General features: G+C 38.1%; 1 protein-coding gene across 1 annotated transcript in view; it reads left to right on the top strand.

Moving 5' to 3' along the window:
- Positions 1-19,380, top strand: part of PRKAR2A (protein kinase cAMP-dependent type II regulatory subunit alpha) — a 61,981-nt gene that overhangs the window by 11,200 nt on the left and 31,401 nt on the right. The window contains exon 2 of the mRNA XM_032698609.1: positions 13,082-13,117. Within this exon, the coding sequence (XP_032554500.1) occupies positions 13,082-13,117 (36 nt within the window). The remainder of the gene's footprint in view (positions 1-13,081; positions 13,118-19,380) is intronic.

Here is a 19,380-nt window from a genome sequence, read left to right as displayed (position 1 = left end):
TAGCTGATCAGCCCATAATAGATGCCTTTTGTGATACTGGCTAAGAGGGCTGATAAACATGTTGAGGTTTGTCCAGGATGGGGATGGTCATAGGCTTTTATGTGGCATTACTAGAACAAGCACTTGTTCAGTATGCTGTTGTAGTAGGGTCATCACTGAACATTTTTTAAAATGCCGCAGGAAGTGCTCAGTTTGCAATTATGAAGAATGTGCCCCTGGTAAGAACCTGTAGAAACCCAGCCTATTTCTCAGCCTCCTTCTTCCTACTGTTTCCCTCTTCCCCCTTCAAAAAAACTAGCCAAACAAATAAATCCCAGCACCCCAAACTTGTACAGTGGCTTTGGGTCAAAATTTATAGTTACCTAATGGAAAAGGATGTCTGAAACTAGAGAGTCCCTTAATACTGTACCAGCAGATGAATTTTACTTCAGTTTGCCTTCCCTTTGCCTATTGGAACTTAAACTGGAAGTAAGCATGAGTTTTAATGGCTGTGGAGTATCTTATGGATCACAGAGTGGTTGGTTTGGGAGATTGTTTTGCCTGACCCCCCTGGGTAAGCTGGGCTGCCTGGAGTGGTTGCCCAGGACCATGCCCAAATGACTTGTAAGTATCCTAGAGGATGGAGACTCCAGAACCAATCTGGGCAACCTATGCCAGTGCATGGTCACCCTTACAGCAAAAAAGTGTTTCATGGTGTTCAGATGGACCCTTTCTGTGTTTGAGTTTGTGCCCATTGGCTCTTGTCCTGTCGCTGGGCACCAAAGTAAAGAACCTGCCTCCATTGTCCTTCAATGCCCTTCAGGTACTGATAAGAGCTACCCTGAGCCTTATCTTCTCTAAGCTAACAGTTCTACCTCTTTCAACCTGTCCTCACACAAGAGATGCTTCAGTCCCTTCATTGTTTTTATGGCCCTTTGCTGGACTCTGTCCAGTATGTCCATGAGTCTCTTGTGCTGGGGAGCCTCAAACTGGACACAGTGCCTCCTCCAGGTGTGACCTAACCAGAGCTGAGCAGAGGGGAAGGACCACCTCTCTCAACATGGCAATGTTACACCTGAAGCAGCCCAGGATTCCGTGAAACTCCCGTTCCTTGCCTGGCATATACAAGTGTGCTTATGCCCTGATTTAAATGTGGATGTGTGAGATTAGGCTCTGAATCAGCTTGAAGTGACACTTGATGCTGGAGTTTCTAATTGAAATTCCTCGTGCTCTTTTATACAGATCAAGTCAGATGACAGCACAGCCCATTGCAGTCTTGTCTTATGTAAAAACACTCTATGTTTCATCATTCAGATCAGTAGTGACAGCAGGAAATGGTAATGAAATGTGAAGTGACCCAGGCAAAGAACTGTGGGCTTTTGTGTGCCTCTTTTACCTGTAGGAAGCTATTCTTGAATTGTACCCGGATGCCTATAATTACAGAATCCTGAACTCAGGTTGACCTGGCAAGTGTAGCTGTGTAACAAGCCTGCTGGATATATAAAACACCAGGCCCTCTCAGTGTTGCTGGTTGTTTCTGCTGAACTTCGAATCTTCTGTTCCATATTTTTCTTCTAAATTGCTCTTTTGTAGAAGTAGTTCAGTTATAGTTGTTTCATGCTGTCTGTCACATGAGATACACCTGACTGTGAGAGTGGCTTCAATCTGTTTTGTCTGAGACTAAATAGCTAAGAGGCGAAAGGAAAAGCTTCTTACACTGCATCGCATCCGTAACTGCCCACGTTAATTCTTCCTTTCTGTTCTAGTCCAAACTTGGAGCAGACCAGCTGTACATCACTGATGGAAAAAGGCTAAGACCAACCCTTTTTTCCTTGGCTTTGGAACAGATTGGAAGTGCCAGTACAATCAGTGGTGAGCGATAGGCTCATTGTGTGCTCAGGTTTGGGAGCAGAACCTTGCTCTGTCCTCTCGTTTGTTTTCTTTTTTCCCTTTCTAACATAATGTGCTCTAGAATGGTGTTCTAGAATGGTGGTAAATGTGCAAGTACAGGCTTGAGACTAACCATATGTGTATGCCCTGACCATAAGCAATTGTGTCTTCCCCTTCTGTGTAATTCCCTTATCTGTGTTGGGAGCTGCACTAAAGCTCAGAGGATCCATAAGCCAATTAGTCTGTCAGAGAAGGGCACTGGAGTTAGAACAGTTGGATCACAATGACTGCATTCTGATGTTGCCTCTACTCGTGTAATTATTTTTGTGGCAACACAGCTATTTACCTTAATGAGCTGTGGTCTTGAATTTTTGTTCTATTCCTGTTTATTATGATACAATGGCAAAGGTGGTGGAAGACAAATTCCCCAAGAAAAGGCATCTTTCATGAAAAGCAAGTGTTGCTGTTCTTAGAGTTCCTACGTCATATTTACGTACTGAGTAGTCTTATATTTCTTGCAACGTGTCTAAAATCAGTTTGTCAGTGTAGCAATCAGTTGCTTGTATTGGACAAATAACTTCAGTTTATGTGTATATACATATACACACACATACAGTTTTCTCTCTATAGATTGTCACTCACTGCCATTTTTGTCAGAACCTTACAGCAGAGTACAAGCTGAAAATATGCAGATGATTGGGAAAATGTAGTTTTATGTTACCATGGTTTGGCAAGAATTTGAAGCACATGGTGATACTGTTAACTCAGTGCTTTTTTTATTCTAAAAAAAGGTAACTATATTGTTCATTCTAGAATAATTAGTCTGACATTGTAGGAAAGTATCTTTATTCACTGAATGCACCTGTTAATTGAATTATTTTATTCAGGTGCTCTTACATTCTTAGCAATGCTTGAATTTTAGATTTTTACAAAGGCTTTGAGCTTCTCTACGTCATTTCAGTTTACTTTGTCCCCTTTTGTGTACGAGATAGATTTGCTTAAGTATCTATCATAATGAAAGATGTGAGTGTTCAGTTGTATCAATTTGTTGGCTCTCTGAAAATTGTGGCTGAATATAAACCATATTTTGCTCATAAGTAGTGAGGGGGCTAGTAAACTGTATTAGTTATGGATATGATAATAAGTATTTGATTTCTCATGATAGCTTTTATATCCTGATACCACATTATCTAAAGAAACTATCAGTCTCCGTAGGACTTTTTACTGAGCCTGCCAAGCAGCTGCCAAGTGCAGATAGCCAACATTTACATTCAGTGTTGTGTGATGGTAGCTGAGACATGATTCCAATTAAAAGCTTGGTCTGCACACTGCAGATGTCTTCTGAATATTAATGTGGACTACAGCCTGAGCAGATGGAATGTCTTTAAAAATACAATGTAGTGAATGTAAAATTAAGGTTGGGTTTCTGTTGAAAACTAATAGGCAGTCAAAATTTTTCTTGTCTTTCTTTGTTTTTGACTGCTAATCCACACGCATATCTGTGTATCATCATAACTTTTCTTTATGTATAGGAGGAAATCAACTCTTCATTATGCATTAAAATAAAAATACTAAAAATATGCCTTATTGAAGTTTTCTCAAATGCCAGATGTACCTAGAAAAATATTAGGAATACGTGCGACATTTGGTATGCCTTAAAATATGCCTCTGCCTAAAGGACAGAAAATAGTTGAAATGTAGAATGTCTATGAATTATTTAAGGAGTTCTTAATTGAGGAAGGCTGTGTAAAAAATATACATAGGTGTTTGTATTGAGTTGGGATTCGGAGATGTTCTGTGAGGTGTATTAGGAAAAGTACATCCATCCTGCACAGGAGGGTTGGAATAAAACCAGGGAATGAAGAGAGTGACAAGAACATCAGTGGTGCGCTGCCCAAATTTAACTGTCAGAAGACAGCAGCAATCCAGCTGGGAAAGTGCATGGATTAATTACTGAAGTATTTACTATGCTTCCATGGCAGTCCTTGAGATATGAAGTAAAGCCTTGGTAGTAGGAACAGATTAAAAGCTGTGAAAATAAAGAGGGTAAATGTGGTACTGAAACTGAAAGCAGAAGGCTTTCAAGGTGAGTGGGAACTGTAACTTTCCTCTTTGCTGCTGCAGTTGTGTTTTCCTCTGGGGCAGAATGCAGGTGTGCGAGGGGAGGGTACAGGGGGAAGAGGTTATAGAAAAGGCAGTGACAGGAGGTGTGAAATACGTGGATCCAGTACACTGCTTCACTCACTTGTGTTATTACCGCAGCTGTGGCACCCTTTTCGTACTTCATTTTACAATTGCTTATACCTCAGGCTGTGTAAACACTAAAGCCAGTGACACTGATAGCATTTTCCACTTCATCCCTATTACTTCAATGGAGATTTCCCCCCAGATCTACATTTGGGTTATGTTTGTCTGTTGTAGTTACATTGCCTGGGTAATATTTCTCTCAAATTTACTGGCCTAGCTGTAAAGAAGAGGTTCCTGCCTTCAGCAAGGGTGTTTAAGAGATACATTCATACTTTCAGAGACGTTGACTGCCTGCTATTCCTGAGGATAATATTAATTCAGGAGTGTTTTTAAAATCCAGACTATAGTGGGACGGAGAGCAGAGTTGCCCATGAGGTTTGGGGGAGGACAGTCAATGAGTGGGCCCTGTCAGGGTGAGAAAAAGCTCAGTCTGCACCTCACTGAGCCTGGTTTTGATGGTGGTGTCCCAGAGTGCAGATGTGGGGACCATCTCCCTTAGGGAGGAGCGTAGGAATTGCCTCCTGAATCTGCCCTACCTGTTGTGAGAGGTCTTCTTCTGTTGTTGCTGTCATTAGTTTTCACAATGATGTTTAATGCATTCAGATGTTCAGGGTAATGGTGGGACTTTTAATTAGGCTTCTGAAAAGGGAAAAACAAGTCCTCTTGACTGATTTCAGTGACAGGTCAGGTGTGACTGAGATTGTGCTCTTTGGGGCAGTGACTTATGTACCTTAGACTTGTACTTAGCAGTGGCTCTGTGCTATGATAGAATGCAAATTTAATAGTAGTGATATGTTAAAAAAATTCTTGAGGTTTATATGATTTTTTTTTTTTTTAGCCTTATTCACGTTTCATTCACTTGTATACAGTTCATTATTTTGTGGAAAGAGTTTTTTTCCAAGAAGTGCAGTCAGAAATAATAAAAATAGAGTAGTGTACTAGACATAGTTAAATGATGGTTTTTATGACTCATTTAGAAATTATCTCCAGGATTTCCAAGTATGTTTGGTGAAACTTAGCTTTCCAAATAAGCTGAAAGAGGTCTAAATGTGGTTAATTTATAACATAGAGCAACGACTTTGCATCTTAAAGCCAGTCAAAGGATAAAAATTTGATCAAAAGTCTTTAGGGTTGGATATTTTAAGAAGTATGGGGAGGTCAAAGAAAATCAAAAGCTATAGTAAAAAACCAGCTGAAATATGAAAATTATTGCTTTAAAAGAACTGTGATTGTGAGATCAAACGTTGCTTCAAACAGCTCTTCCAAAGTTTATAAGGAAAAGATTTCAGACAAAATTTGTCTTCATTACATTTCAAAAATCCGAAGTACCCTGAAGTATTAATCCTTCTGCCTAATCCATCTCTGATCTCTGGTGGGACAGGAGTCTGGTAAATAAAGAGGTGACGCTTGAAAGCAGGACTGGTAAGATAGAAGGAAAGAGTTAGTCAAGAGACTTGGAAAAAGGAACAGGCTGTTCTTTGCCACTGCACTTAGACATGAGGGTGAGTTGTCCGTGTTTCTTACTGATTGGGAAATGCCTCATGGGTCCCTAGATAAGATGCAGTCTTTTTCTGTAAGAAGTATTTATTTTAAAGAAACTTGCAGTTATTTCTCCTTGATGTGATGTTTCCATTTCTCTGTAGTCTCATTCTCATCTTTGACCCTTTCTGGCTTTTTCATTGTCAGACAATCCCTGTGAAAGTCACTTTCAAGGATGTTCAGTATCTTTGCTTTCTATCATCTACTTAATGTTGGGCTTGCCTGCTTAACTTTTCTGATAATACTAATGTGGCTGCTTAGGTTCTCTATCTCTGAAATGCCTTCCTCTTTAAGCTTGCACCTAAAGCCCAAACAAATTTCCCTTTTTCACTTGCTTTGTTGTACCCTTCAGTGTCTTGCCTCCTCTGACAATGCTTTGAAGATTTGTCAGCTGCTTCTTTACTCTCGTGGTTCTCTGCGGCATCCTTCCTTCTCTGTGCAGTGTATAATTTTGTCTTTCTAAAACTTGAAAACATTCCCAGGTCTTTCATTTCAGTCTCTGACAATCTCTGTTGTAGTATCAGCATACGGTTATATCTTTAATCACTGTGAAATGTGTCCTTTCAGCTGAGATTGTACCTCAGCATGGGGAGTTTTTCTAATTTCATGTCTGTAAAGCAAGTGCGTGCCTTGTTGCTATCTCTTTGATCTTCATAATATAGATTACTCTCATAAAAAATGAACACACAAAAATGTGCTGTTTGGCTTGATCTGAGATGTCAGCAAGAAATAGGAGAGGGCTGTGGGTCATACCATTGCAATGTCAGATAATACAGAGTGCTGCTTGATAGGTATTTGTTCTCCTGTACTTAAGCTTCAGTCAGGCTGTATTAACTCCTGAATTCTGAGAGCAGAGTTCGTTGCATAGAAGGGTCATGGTCCTTTTTTGTGTAAATTAATATCTGCTGAGAAACGTAATCAAAATAGTACCATGCATGACTGTTCAAATTCAGTTATGGAAAGAGAATATTGAAATAGGGATACATTTTTCTGAAGTATCTTTAATTTAAAAACAAACAAACAAAACTCTTAAAATCTTAGTCAGGAAATGCCGTTATAACCAGAGGTTCACCCAAATTCCTTTCAGTTATTCAGGTAAAGATTTCTTCTTGAATTTGTCAGCTGTTTAAAGTCTGTCCATTCCAGAATGCCTATGAATTTTTCTTCTATATTTAAAAACCAAAAAAGAGCCAACCCAAAATAGCACGAGAGCTTTAACTTCATAAAACTTCTTTCACTGACTTAAAGACCTTGCTGATTGACTCAACTTTTCCCTTCAGAAGTTGCTGCATTCTTTCTACTAGAGGGGTTCTAAAAATCTTTGAAAGCAAGGGTCAGGGGCTCTTTTAAGATGAATGTTTCTTCATTTTCTGTCAGTAATTTTTAAATCCAAATTAAAAAAAATCAATTAAATTGGAGACCGGGATGTTTTGCTACTTTGTTTTTATATTTTGTTATCTCTTGCTACTGATGACTGCTGTTTTTCAATACTAGGAAATAAAAAGGTATTTGTGCCTCTATTACTTGTCCTGCAGCAGAGAGGAAAACAGTGTTTAATAGTAATGTAATTTTTGTTGTTGTTTTACAACTCAATAGATGTGAAAGTCTCTTACAGAAAAGCAAAGTGTGTGTGTACACAGACAATCAGGGACCATGGTTTCCATTTTTCTGCCTTCTTTTTTTTTTTTTTTTAATTTTCCATACTCCCTATGAAAACTCACTTCTTCCTTAGTGTTCCCTGACCTTTTGTCTTCCTCCAAATATCTGGCATGCTTCATCTGACACCATCAGGGTCTCTCCTGCCTGTCTCTAACTAGGTTCTAAGTTTCCATGCTCTTCTGGTGGGGGTGGGTGAGCAGAGGAATAGAAGGGGAAAAAAAAAAGGGTCCCTGTAAAACCCTGTTCTGTTTCTATCTGTTTTGCCTTTCTGGAAGAAAACTTGACGTGGACTGTTCGGTTCCAGAGCTACCTCTGGAAAAACTGTAGTAGTTTGTAGCCCCAGTCACGCTCCTCACCTTATCAAGCAGAGATGTGGAAGGGGAAGTGGAATCTACCACTGTCCAGCAAAGACATCCTGAAGGAAATCATGGATACACAACTATTATATTAGAAATATTCACAGGGAACCCCGTTATTTTACTTACTTGTCAAAGGGAAAGGTTCAGATTGGTATTCATTAAATTATGATGGTGTATCTGATGATGAAAGTCTTGTTTCTGCTATAGAATTACTTTTTAATTGCCAGAATTCATAAGAAGTTGATATTTGAACCTATAAGTTTTCTCAGAGTTGTGATGGTTCCTATCTATGTACATCCATTAACATCTTGGTGTGTAGAAAAACAGTTTGACAGCTGTAGTCTGGCACTTCCTTATCGTAACTTGATATAGCATTCCACAGAGACAGTCACGCCTCAGATTTATACTCCACTCTGCTTCTGGTATTTCAGCTTTAATGGTTTATAGTGTCAACTTGTTGTTTGGATAATCTTAATTGACTTGTTATATTAGAACAGTTTACATTCTGTTTCTCTTTTTGCCTCTCCTCGCATGGGATGATTTTGTGCCATGATTTGATGGGAAAGTACTCTGAAAATCACTGATTTGTTACTTTGTTTTAATAAAGCTGATGTTTTGTGTGTATGCTCTTTGTATTCTGACTACTATACTACAAAGTTTAGGCACCTACTATAAGCTTTGCTCCATCCTTCATCAGGAAACCATCAAAAAATTGTCGAATTGGTTAGAGTTACACAAAAGATCTCTATTACATACTTGTGTGCACAATAGCTTAAGTTAGTCTGCTGCTATAAATTGTGTCCAGTAGCAGAAATGTGAGCATGTGGGGATTTTTTTTACCCCAGTTGTAATTAGGAAGTGTTCATGACTCCTAGTAAAAAGCAAGGGGCTTGTGGAGGAGGAGGATGTTTTCAAGGTATCCAATACATCTAATACTGTAACATTGTGCCTGGAATGCCAGTCATTCGTTTGACCCTGAATTTTTTTTTCCTGTGACCCTGAACTGATCTTTTGAGTTTCATTTGTCCTTTCTGGAGGAATTTAATGTTCTTTGGGCAAGTAAGAAGAGCATAGCAATAGCTGGTTGTACTTCTGTTCATTTCAGGCTTATGAGTAGTGTGGAGAAGCAGCTTTCCCTGTGATGGTAGTAGTGTACATTGGAAAAAGCCTGATGGTGTTTTTTTTTTTACTAGTCACTTTTCAAAGTCACTGTCAGAGAAGGGAGCCCATGCACTGTAGGAAAAGCATGCTTTTAGGTCTGATCGTAAAGAATGATTTTACTGTCACTTGTTTGCCTTAAACACTTTAATCGTTGGTTTGGTTTGAAAGCAGGTGTAAAAAAAGGTAATATCTGTGTCCATTTTTCACCTGTGAGGCTGAGTTTTACACCTACCTGTAGGCATAATCAGAACTCTTGTAAGTTTAAGCTTAGTGAGCCAAAATCCAGCATCCGGTGCTTCAAAGTAAATCTCAATGCCCAAGCAAACTGAAAAATACTGAAGAAATTCCTGTTTTGTTACTTTTTGAAAGTATTTAAAAAAAAAAAATTAAAATCCCAGTCTGTGATTCAGAAATTTACATTCCTAATATTTCAAGTGAGAGAAACCAATGGAATGGAGGCACTAATAAGTAATAGTACAGCTCTGTAGCAGTACCGCTCTTTGATGTAAGGTACATTTGTGAATTTAAGTAATGAAATGTACTGTACTGGTTTATTTATGCAAATTATTCACATAATTTTTTATTAAATAAATGTAATGACATACCTTTGCTTTGAGGAAGAAAGGTTTTTTTAATCTGAAACAGCCCGTTAAGTGTTCCTACCTAGTGCTTAATTCAGTCTACACTGCCTCAGGACAGTGTAGAGAACACAGACATGTTCAGCAGACATTTCTCATTTTTCTTGAACAGTGGAGTAGGATCACTGCCCTGAGTCAGTTCTGGCAAAACTGTGGAATGCACAGCTTGATCTGCCTTTCCACTGCCAGAGTCACTTGCCTTTGGCTGCCAGGGAGGAAATTGGGCCGTTTTACTCTCTTCTGGTACAATGGTTTAATTTAACTCAGTTTTTGTTGTGTTTACCCAATTACTGTGTCTTGGTTCCTGTGAGCCAAGTAAAAGCAGGAACTGTGCCAAAGGTATGAGACATTTTGGACTTGAATATTGCTGCACCTGAGGTTCTGACATAACGGAGAGCTTGCAATGCAATCATCTCACAGCAAAATCTTTTAATCTCATTATAGTCTCTGCAATTAACGTATAATAACGTTCATGTTATTACCAGAGACATGGCCCATTGTTCAACCTGAGCCGTGTCCCACTGGTGCACAGGGAGGGAATTCAGTTCCAGTTCTGACTGGAGGTACAAAACCTGAAATGTTTCCTGTTTCAAAGCAGCAATTTCATCTTGTTTTTGTAGATCCCAGGTCTGGTGAGTGGTACCAGGTTGATGTGCTGGATTCTCAGGATTCCCGTCACCGTGTAGGCAGAGGCTGCTCTGGTGGCTGTGCTGGTCTAAGAGGTTGTTATTGGTGTGTCCCTTATTATTGCTTTAAATTAGATGCCCTTTAGAGCTCAGTCTAAGAGATGGGCTGTGTTTACTGTAAATGTATTATTCCCTTCCACCCCATCTAGTTTTTTGGAATCTGTCCACAGACTAATGTAGATGTATGTGGGACCTTCAGGAGCTGTTCTCTTAGCAGTCCTTGATTCCAAGCTTTTCTCCATGTACTTCTAGTGACAAAACACAAGGATGCCAGAGGAGTGGCTATAGTGACTGCAGTACTGAAAATAGTCATAAGCAAAGAGAGCTTTTCATTGGTATGCCAGAAGAAAAAAAAAACAACCCTGATCTTCTCTAGTAGGAAATGTCAGATTTTCTCTTTAGCATAAAAATAGTCATCTTCTGACAACATATAAAAGTGAACCTGGAATTTTATACATGTTAAAACTGTCACTGGTGTAAGAAATGCAAACTATCATTTTAATCTTAAAAGCTTTGTGGAGGCAGAATAATAGTGCTCTCTTAACTGTCCTTAAAAGGTTATGTGTTTTTCTCATTTTTAACATTGGAAAACTTGATGCAGTTTTGATGACACTGAACCCTGCTATGGGATAAAATAATCAAGATTCTAAAAGAAGACATAGTCTTTGAAAAGTGGATTTTTTTTCTGTTACCCAAAGTACGTCAGAGTTTTCCATAGTATATTAATTCTGCTCAAAGACACTAAAATGTTAAACATGAGTAAGAAATGAGTGTAGGAATCATGAAGTAGCGAAGAAACTCTGCATGTGGCAGATAGAGTGTGAAACAATGTTTTTACTTACTAACGGTGTTGATTAACAGTATCTGAATCCATAGAGGAGTTAAACATTTACTTGAAACTGTTATGACCTTGATGAGGTGCTCGTACAGCAAACATCAAATTCTGTTTTGAATTGAGTATTTCTCTTGTAAAAAATCACTTGGTGGTGGAAACTGAACTAATTGGCTTTGTTCCTCTTCTTCAATACCTGAGAACTGGTAGGCTCTTGGCTGTGTCTCTGGACAAAAGTGATGAGTGTTCCTGTTTCTCGAGGTCCCAATTTGCCAACTTTAATGCTCACTGAGACTGGCTCACTAAACTAATGATAAGGCTGAATGTACCACTGCAGGGCACATTAATGTCCAGAGCAGTTTTGTGTCACCACTGGTGACCACAGACAGACCCACGTGGAAAAGTTAAGAGCAGGGCAAAATATATAAACACTTTCAGTATAGGGAGTTGCACAGGTTTGTTCGTTTAATAAACCTGAATGGATCTGTGTTCCCAATGCCTGCCTCCCTTTAAGGTGAAAGTTCTCACATCCCTGGTGTCCTTTGGCAAGTGAGATTTATGCTGCCCTTATTTGCAGGAAGGGTTGCTGCTGTCAAAAATTGCTTAAAGGTCTGAAGATAAAGTTGCCTGAATTCTCAGGTTTATTATTCAGTGTTTTTGAACCTCTTCAATCTTGATGTATGAAACACTGCATCAGGGTTATTTTTATAGGGGTTATGTCATGTTATAGAAGTTCAGATCTACATCTAAATTGTAAAATTCAGAATAATCTTGCTTTTAATCCTGAGCTTCTTGTGAAGCTAAGCATTGTCTCCTTGTGGGTAGATTTGGCTGAAAATTCTATGGAGTTACCCTGATTATTCCCCCCACCCCAACTTCTTCTGATTTCCTTTATCATTACAAAAGAATACACAATAATAATTTCGATCTTATTTTTCTCACTTATGTGTTTTCATGCAGATACAGGGTGGTTCTAAGTGCTCCAGAGAAGCTGAGTTCTTGTGTATTTGCTAAGAAAGCATTGTCCTTCATATTCTGGTGGTGCCAAGATACTCAAGAGTTTGTAACTTCTAAGACATGATGGGGTCATTAAGATTTTAGTAGCGTGGGTTTAATACATTTGGCTCTGTGATGCATGTGCTTTGATGGGGTATAAGGGCTCATCTAATTCTTGAATGTTTAAAGAATGGAATAAAAAGTTCATTGGTTTTATCAGGAAAAATAGAACTATCCTTCAAAAAGGAAGAGAATTGGGAAAGCATGAAGCACTCAGAATAAAATTACCTTGGTTGTTAGTTTGGTTGGTGAAGGAGAGCAGAAAGCTTTGGTTTTGTTCTGGGTGAAGCTTTACAGGGTAACTGGTTTTTGTGTTGAGACTGAAGCTGCTCACGAAGGCAGTAACTTGGTTACAGTGAAAGGGACAAAGATAATGTTTGCTGAAGGTTGGCCTAATGTCAAAATGTATGTGAACAGTGAAAGTCAGGAAGTTCATCCCAAACTGAAGTTCAGATACCTTGTATAGCCAACAGCATGAACAAAGGAGCAAGGAAGCAATGGGTTATCCATCTCAGAATTTTTTGATTTAAATCCCTTATGGAAGACAGCCTTGGTCAGGGATAGATGACTGGAGTTATTATGGGAGCACTGCCTTGGTACTCACACAGCTTGTGCTCTGTAGGAGTAGAGAAGGGATTAGCAGTAAGTTCCTTTGCCTTTTGATCCATGTTAAGTAGGTAGAGCTAACCTAAAGTACTGGAATGTTGTGCAATAACACTAAGTAAAATAGGCTGGGAACTGATGGTAGGTTAAGACTGAGTAACCTCTGTAAAGGTGTATTTTTTTTCAGAATTAGGTAAAAAAGAACCCCAAGGCTCTTACCAGCTATCTTAGCATGTAATGGCTTTCAGGAATATGCAGTTTAATGTTAAATAAACACTGGCTGGCAAGTAAATGGATGAAAGCTTTACACTGAAGCATTTTATTTTTTTGGAAATTTGTATAGGACCGATATAGTAAAAATAATAATGATTAAAAAAGATGATGACTTTGTAATAACACAAATGTGTAATTTTAATTTTTTTTTTTTTTCAGCTCCAGTTGTTAACCGATACAACAGAAGAGTATCAGGTATGGTTTCTTTTCTAAGAGTTTAAAGTTTCTGAAATAGTTTTTAAATGTGTATTTGACTAAAGGAATTGCATTAGAAATTACCTTACCCTTATCACTGCCTTATTTGTCATAATTCTTGCAGTATTTTTATTTGAAATAATGATAATTGCTTCTTAATTCACTGTAGACAGCATGGCATAATTTACCATAATTACTTTGCAGGAAAATGAAAAAATGGCAGCATTTTTCAGCTGTACCACATCTCCTACTCTTCTGTGTTGCTAAGAATTTTATCTCTGGTTAGAATACAAAAATATGGGGAGAGGAGTGACCCCTTTCTGCATTGTTTTAGCCCCTGGCTTGTGCAACTGATATTTAAAGTAGTTGTATTAGTGGCTGTTCACTTGTTCTAGAGACACAGATTATACTCTTTTATTTGTTTGTTTTCTATCTCGACCAATATTAAATGCTTTAATGAGAAGCTGTTATTCCCAACAAATTCTTTTCAAAGTTGGTTTTTGAAAGAGTATCATGTGAACAAAATGTTACGTGAGGATGAGAAGGCACTGCATTATGTTTTCATTTGACGTGTAGTGTGAATTGCTTTGCATGTGTTACTTTTTTTTGTCTTCAGATATTTAACTAACATTTAGCTGGCCTAGGAGGTGGTTGTTTGGTGAAACCGAGAGCTCTAGTTTTGAGATCAAGTCTTCTCAGTTTGTAATCTGTGTATATGATCTTACATATTCTTGGGTATGTTAGTTATGGTGGGGCATTGTTGATTTTATATATATATATATATGCTACATAAATAAGTGGTATATAAATGAATGTAAGATGAATACATGTTTATGTGCAAATTGTCCTTATAGTCATGCAGTTCACTTGTTTTACTGCTGGTTGCTTGGGTGTGATTAAGGGTATGATTGTGTATTTATACCACTACAAATAAGTAACTGAGTATAATGAGAATTTCATAACTCTTAAAAAATTACAGTGCTGGTAGTTTTGATCTATTATTACATGAGAAATTTAGGCAGGACAGAACTGTATCTTGAATAATGGAGTTTGATACTCTGATAGTAAATATTGAAAGTCATATATTGTAGAGTATCTTAATCTGGAGGGGCCTAAGACATTTTAATTTCTCTGCTAATTAAACTAATCCATCCTGGAACCTGCTGATGGAGTAAAATCATACAAATGAGAAGTGAATACATCTCAGATTTAAATTTAAATAAAGGCCGAATTATTTCCAAAGTTAAAAATTGAGCTTTATTCAGAAGGCATTTGTTATCTTTTTGACTTTTGAATACTGAAATGTAATATTGGTGCTTACCTAGTACTGAGCTGCTCCCAGTTAAAAAACAGGTTTAGTCATTTAAGGGGGTCTAAAGGTTAATGTGAACAACTAAACAGCAAATGTAAAATTGAATTGCTAACTTTTGCTATTAGATTAAGGAGGACTGTTTAGTTTCTTAATAATGCTGCTACTTCAGGAAGAGCTAGAATAATTCAGAGTTTACAGTTCATCTTAGAATTGTCATGGAGACAAACAATCATAGAATATATATATATATTACTACTTTGTGTTAAATATTTTTTTATTGTGAAAAGTTCTCCAGTTTCTCTCTCTATACACTGCATAGGTCACGATCAGCGTGGGATTTGTTAAAATGCAAAGGCGATGCAAACAGCATCCATGTGTGCACAAAGAGATGCTGTTTGCCTACTCTTGGCAGGAAAAGTAGAGAAACCTACTGGTTTGGGCTGGGGGGGAGTTGTTTGGTGGTTTTTTTGCACTCCATACCTGCTGTGTCTGTCAAGAAGTTACCCAGATAGGAACAAGGCTGGCAGGGCTCTGCTGGGGCACTGAACTCAGCTCCCTGCCATCACAGGCAACCACATTTTACAATCTCTTGCATAAAATGAGTGACTCATTTGCTGGTTTTGGTGCTCTGGATTTGATTTGATTTCCCTGTTAGATGCCTTAGGTTTTAAGCAACTTTTCATTCTGCAATTAATAAAAATAATGCAAATAATAAAATAATAAGACAAAGATAGGTTTTGCCTTTATAAACCAACAAAACAGCAAATACCAAACCAGCATTGCCTTACAGATTACTCAGCGTAGTATCTAAACATTTCTGGTTTTAAGTAATTAAGTAAATTAGAACAAACCACGGAGAAGAAAAACTGCCACATAATTCTTTTTGTAATTGCATTTAGTGCATTCTTTTCTGGACTTCTCTTCAGAGGAGCTTTCTGCTTGTCTGTGTTGACCCTTGTCAGTCTGACCAGGGATTGCTGTGTTTCCAGTGCAGTGTATATTTGTAAGGGCAGTGAAGAGCAGTGTTAAGTTGCTCGCTGCTGTCAAGATTTACATGCACAAAATTGTAGATTTACAGAGAAGAGTTTAAAAACTCGCACGGGGAATATAAAAGAAAACACTTAAAATCTGACTGCCTAGGGAATTACGGCGTTGCTCTCATTTTTCTCTAGGTCAAAAATGTAAGGAAAAATATAATTTTAATTAAAGGAGAAGTTGATAAAGTAATTGACTACATTATACATACAGTGTAGGACAGGCTAACAGTTGTTCTTGTAAACTCTTCAACGAGACATATGTTTTTGGAGAGTAACAATTGTTTATTATGTTCTTGTATACGTAACAGTTACTTCTAAATTGCTTTATTAATGTCCTCAATCTTAAATTTGGAGTGTTTACTACTGGTCAGTTGTGATTAGCTGCCTGCAGATAACAGGATTATCATGATTCCCTTGGTGGACCTAATGCAAATTCTAGGGATACATAAACCCATAGAATAAGTCTGTTGTAATGATTACTAAATTTTCATTTAGGTGTTTATTTTTAGTTACGAAACCTCTAAACTGTTCTGGAAAATACTGCCAGTATTGTAAATATTTAGCTGTAATTCTATAAGACTTACTCAAGATGTGAGTTCTCTGTTGGTCAGGAATTTTATTTTTGCACTTCTTGAAAACCTTGAGCAAATTAGATTACCTCTACTACAATAAAATACTTCAAAGGACTTAAGAAAACTGCTTGCCAAATGGTAGTCTGTTAGAAAGGTCAAGCTGACCTTGTACAATAAGACATACTTAGTCTATATTCTTTTTGTCCAAAAGAGGAATTAATTCTATTTCCACAGTTCCCAAATCATTGACCAAAAGTGATGATACTGCTTTTATATCCCATAAGTGGTAGTAGCACAGCCTCACATACCACTTCTTTTTACTAAATCTGTAGTATTGAGAACTCAGGGATTCATTCTGCTCATTTGTGCTTCCCATTTCTTTAACATTTGCTGCTATTTCATCCCCCAGGCTGAGGTGCTCCCTCAGGGGGAGGGAAGGTGTTGCCTTGTGTGCCTTTAAATTCTGCCAAATGGTTTGGCAGCTGTAAAGGCTCTGCAGGGAATCCCATTTACTCCTTGACCAGAGAAACGTGGCTTTTTGTGCTGGCCGGAGGTTGAGCCAGCAAAGCAGGGATCCATGGATGGGATAGTGAGAAACCCCATGGACTGTGCAGGAGGGTCATCCTGGAAAAGGGGGGCTTATCTAATCACGTTCATGGAATTATTTATAGAAGTGCAGAGTGGTAAAGTAGTGTTCTCATGAAGAGAAACAGCCTTTTCCAGAGAACACTAGGAGGGAGAAGGAGAAATGAGAGCTTGATGTCCCCCTAGAAATCAGTCTAGTAAATAGCTGGCTCGTGTGTGGTGTGTTGGCCGTGTAGCATGTTGAGAGCCATGGTGTGCACACAAACCCCAGCATTGCTCGGCTCTGATTTGTGTACGAGCTGGTGCCTGGCTTGATGAAAACACTCCTGTTTGCAAAATCATAAGCCATCCCTACGTAGAAACTAAAAAGGAAAAAAACACCTCACTAATCTGAAAACCTCCTGACTATAGGATGCCACAGACTGTGGTGCCATGGGCAATTTCAGTGCTAATTACCCAGCAGACCAGTCGTCTTGCTGCTGCTTTAAGTGAATTAGCAATGTCTGAGCCTTCTGCCAATGTAACCCATCTGCCCAGGCTTGGATTGGAGGGCCTAAAACCCACGTAGATTCCTTCCTCCCAAGAATTCATACTTGCTTCATTACATTCCTTAATCTTTCCCCAAGCATACGGGCTCCTGACAAACTTAATTCTGTTAGTCACTTCGTTTTCTGTAATGCAGGAGACTGCAGAGCACAGCAGTGAATATCCCAGCCCTTGGTTAGTGACCACAAGGTGCAGGGAGGTGGGAGATATCAGTGATACCTCCTTTCTCAAGTAATGATATTAAAGCTATTTCAAAACTAGAGGAGGAGAGCATGGATAATTGTCCCACTACTGATATGTAACATTGAGGAGAATTTTGTTCCTGGTAGGATATGAATGAAAGTTAATTGTGTTTTTGGAATGAAGGGTGTGACGCCCACTACAGTCTCACTTGTGCATAGTTTCTCCTCTTTTAGTTTTAGCATATTTCAATAAAGTTTTTTGCTAGATTTCTGTACTGCCTTTTCTAGACACCTTTAATTCATTCTACAGAACACCCACTCTCCAGCAGACTTGCTGATATCTCCTTGGGATAGGAAAAAACTGACAAAAGTGACACCCATAGCATATATGTGTGACAGAAGGTTTTAATCTTTTTTCTCTAATTATTTCTGTTTGTCTCAATGACCTGGTATAATATATCTCTCTTGCATATATCTGTACTCCCTTCTGCAGTCTTCCTTTGGCCTCAGTGGCATAGGAATGAGATTATGATTTTTCACATTCAGCATCTATAAGCAGAATAATTGACCTATATAATCTAGGGAATCAATATGTGATAGTTATTTCTTTAATATTTTTATACTGGCAAAGTAACATGACTGTCAGGATCTGTGCCTGTTTTCATGTTAATATAAAAAGTAGTCAAATGAACAAGACTTGCCTGAGTTAGTCCCTTTGGAAGAGCAGCTTTCAGCAGACTCCTTGAAATGAGAAGGATCAAATCTGCTGTTCCTGGAGCTGAGTGCTAAGTCCTCCCCTAAGGTAGGATTGCTGAATAAAGGTTTCATATGTAGAGGATAATTTTGTTTAAATGTTACTGAACCCTGTTTTCCTGTGTACAGCAAACATTAGCACTATGAGGGACACTGACAGTTCCCATTGTCAGTGTCCCCAGCAGATATTGGGTTTGAAATCAGTATTTTTGGTGTTTCTCTTGTCTCTAGCAATCTGATATGACAGTATGGTTTGGTGTTGTGGAGGTTTGTTTTGGTTTTTTTTTTTTGTTGTATTTGAGTAATTTTGTATTTTGAATAATCTGTAAATTAATGTTCCCTGACAGTTTCTGGCTTTTTCTTTCCTCATAACATAAACTTCCATAAGAAACCTTGTATCACTGTTGGTTTTTCCAAGTCACTGATTCTTCCTTATTTTGTAAATAGATGGGACTCCTTACCTTGAACTCTTCATTAGTCTGGCTCCTGCCAAAAATTAGCAATCATCTCATAAATTACATAGGTCTTTGAAGTCTGATATCTCTCTGAGCTTTCTAGTGAGATACATAATTTTCTTCACATCCTGGCAAGTTGAGATGTCAGGATATGATAATATTACATGTAGTAAATTCTTTCTGGTAGCCTTTAAAAATGACAGCTTTAACAAAAACCCCCATTTTCTAATAAAACTTTTATGTTAATTATTGCCATGCAGCATGTTAGCATTTGGTAAAGAATGCTGTCTTGGATCCTGTTAAACTGGGGCATCTAAATAGTAGCTATGAAGCAAGAGGCAACACTTCTCTTGGGAGGTTGTTTTGAGTATTTTCTCCTGCAGGATACTATCTATACTTCAGTGATAGAATCTCATCACTTGAAATCGTCAAGGGAGGAAGACTGAGTGGTGACTCTTTGCTTTATACTTATCAGACTATCTGACTATCAGAGGATGACTTGAAAATCATGATCTGGTTTCTTCTCTTGTAGCTATTTAATGAATTTCTATATTGATTATTCACCATCTTACAAAACTGATGGCATAATAACTTGTGCTGAAAGGTTTTCAGGCAGGTGATAAATGGTAAATTTTTGAACTTCTGAGTTCAAAAATTCACATTTGTACAAACGGCACAAACAGTTTTCCTATATCAGCAGCCTGATGCTTCTGTGATTTTTTTTTTTTTTGCTAGCCTTACTGATTGCAAAACTGATATCATAACTAGAGTGAAAATAATTAATTCATTTTGAAAAATGTTGATATGAGCAAAAGCCAAGC

Source organism: Chiroxiphia lanceolata, chromosome 11 (assembly GCF_009829145.1).
Source record: "Chiroxiphia lanceolata isolate bChiLan1 chromosome 11, bChiLan1.pri, whole genome shotgun sequence".
Classification (NCBI taxonomy): domain Eukaryota; kingdom Metazoa; phylum Chordata; class Aves; order Passeriformes; family Pipridae; genus Chiroxiphia; species Chiroxiphia lanceolata.
The sequence above is the reverse complement of the archived record's forward strand: the minus strand, read 5'-3'. Positions and strand labels throughout refer to the sequence as shown.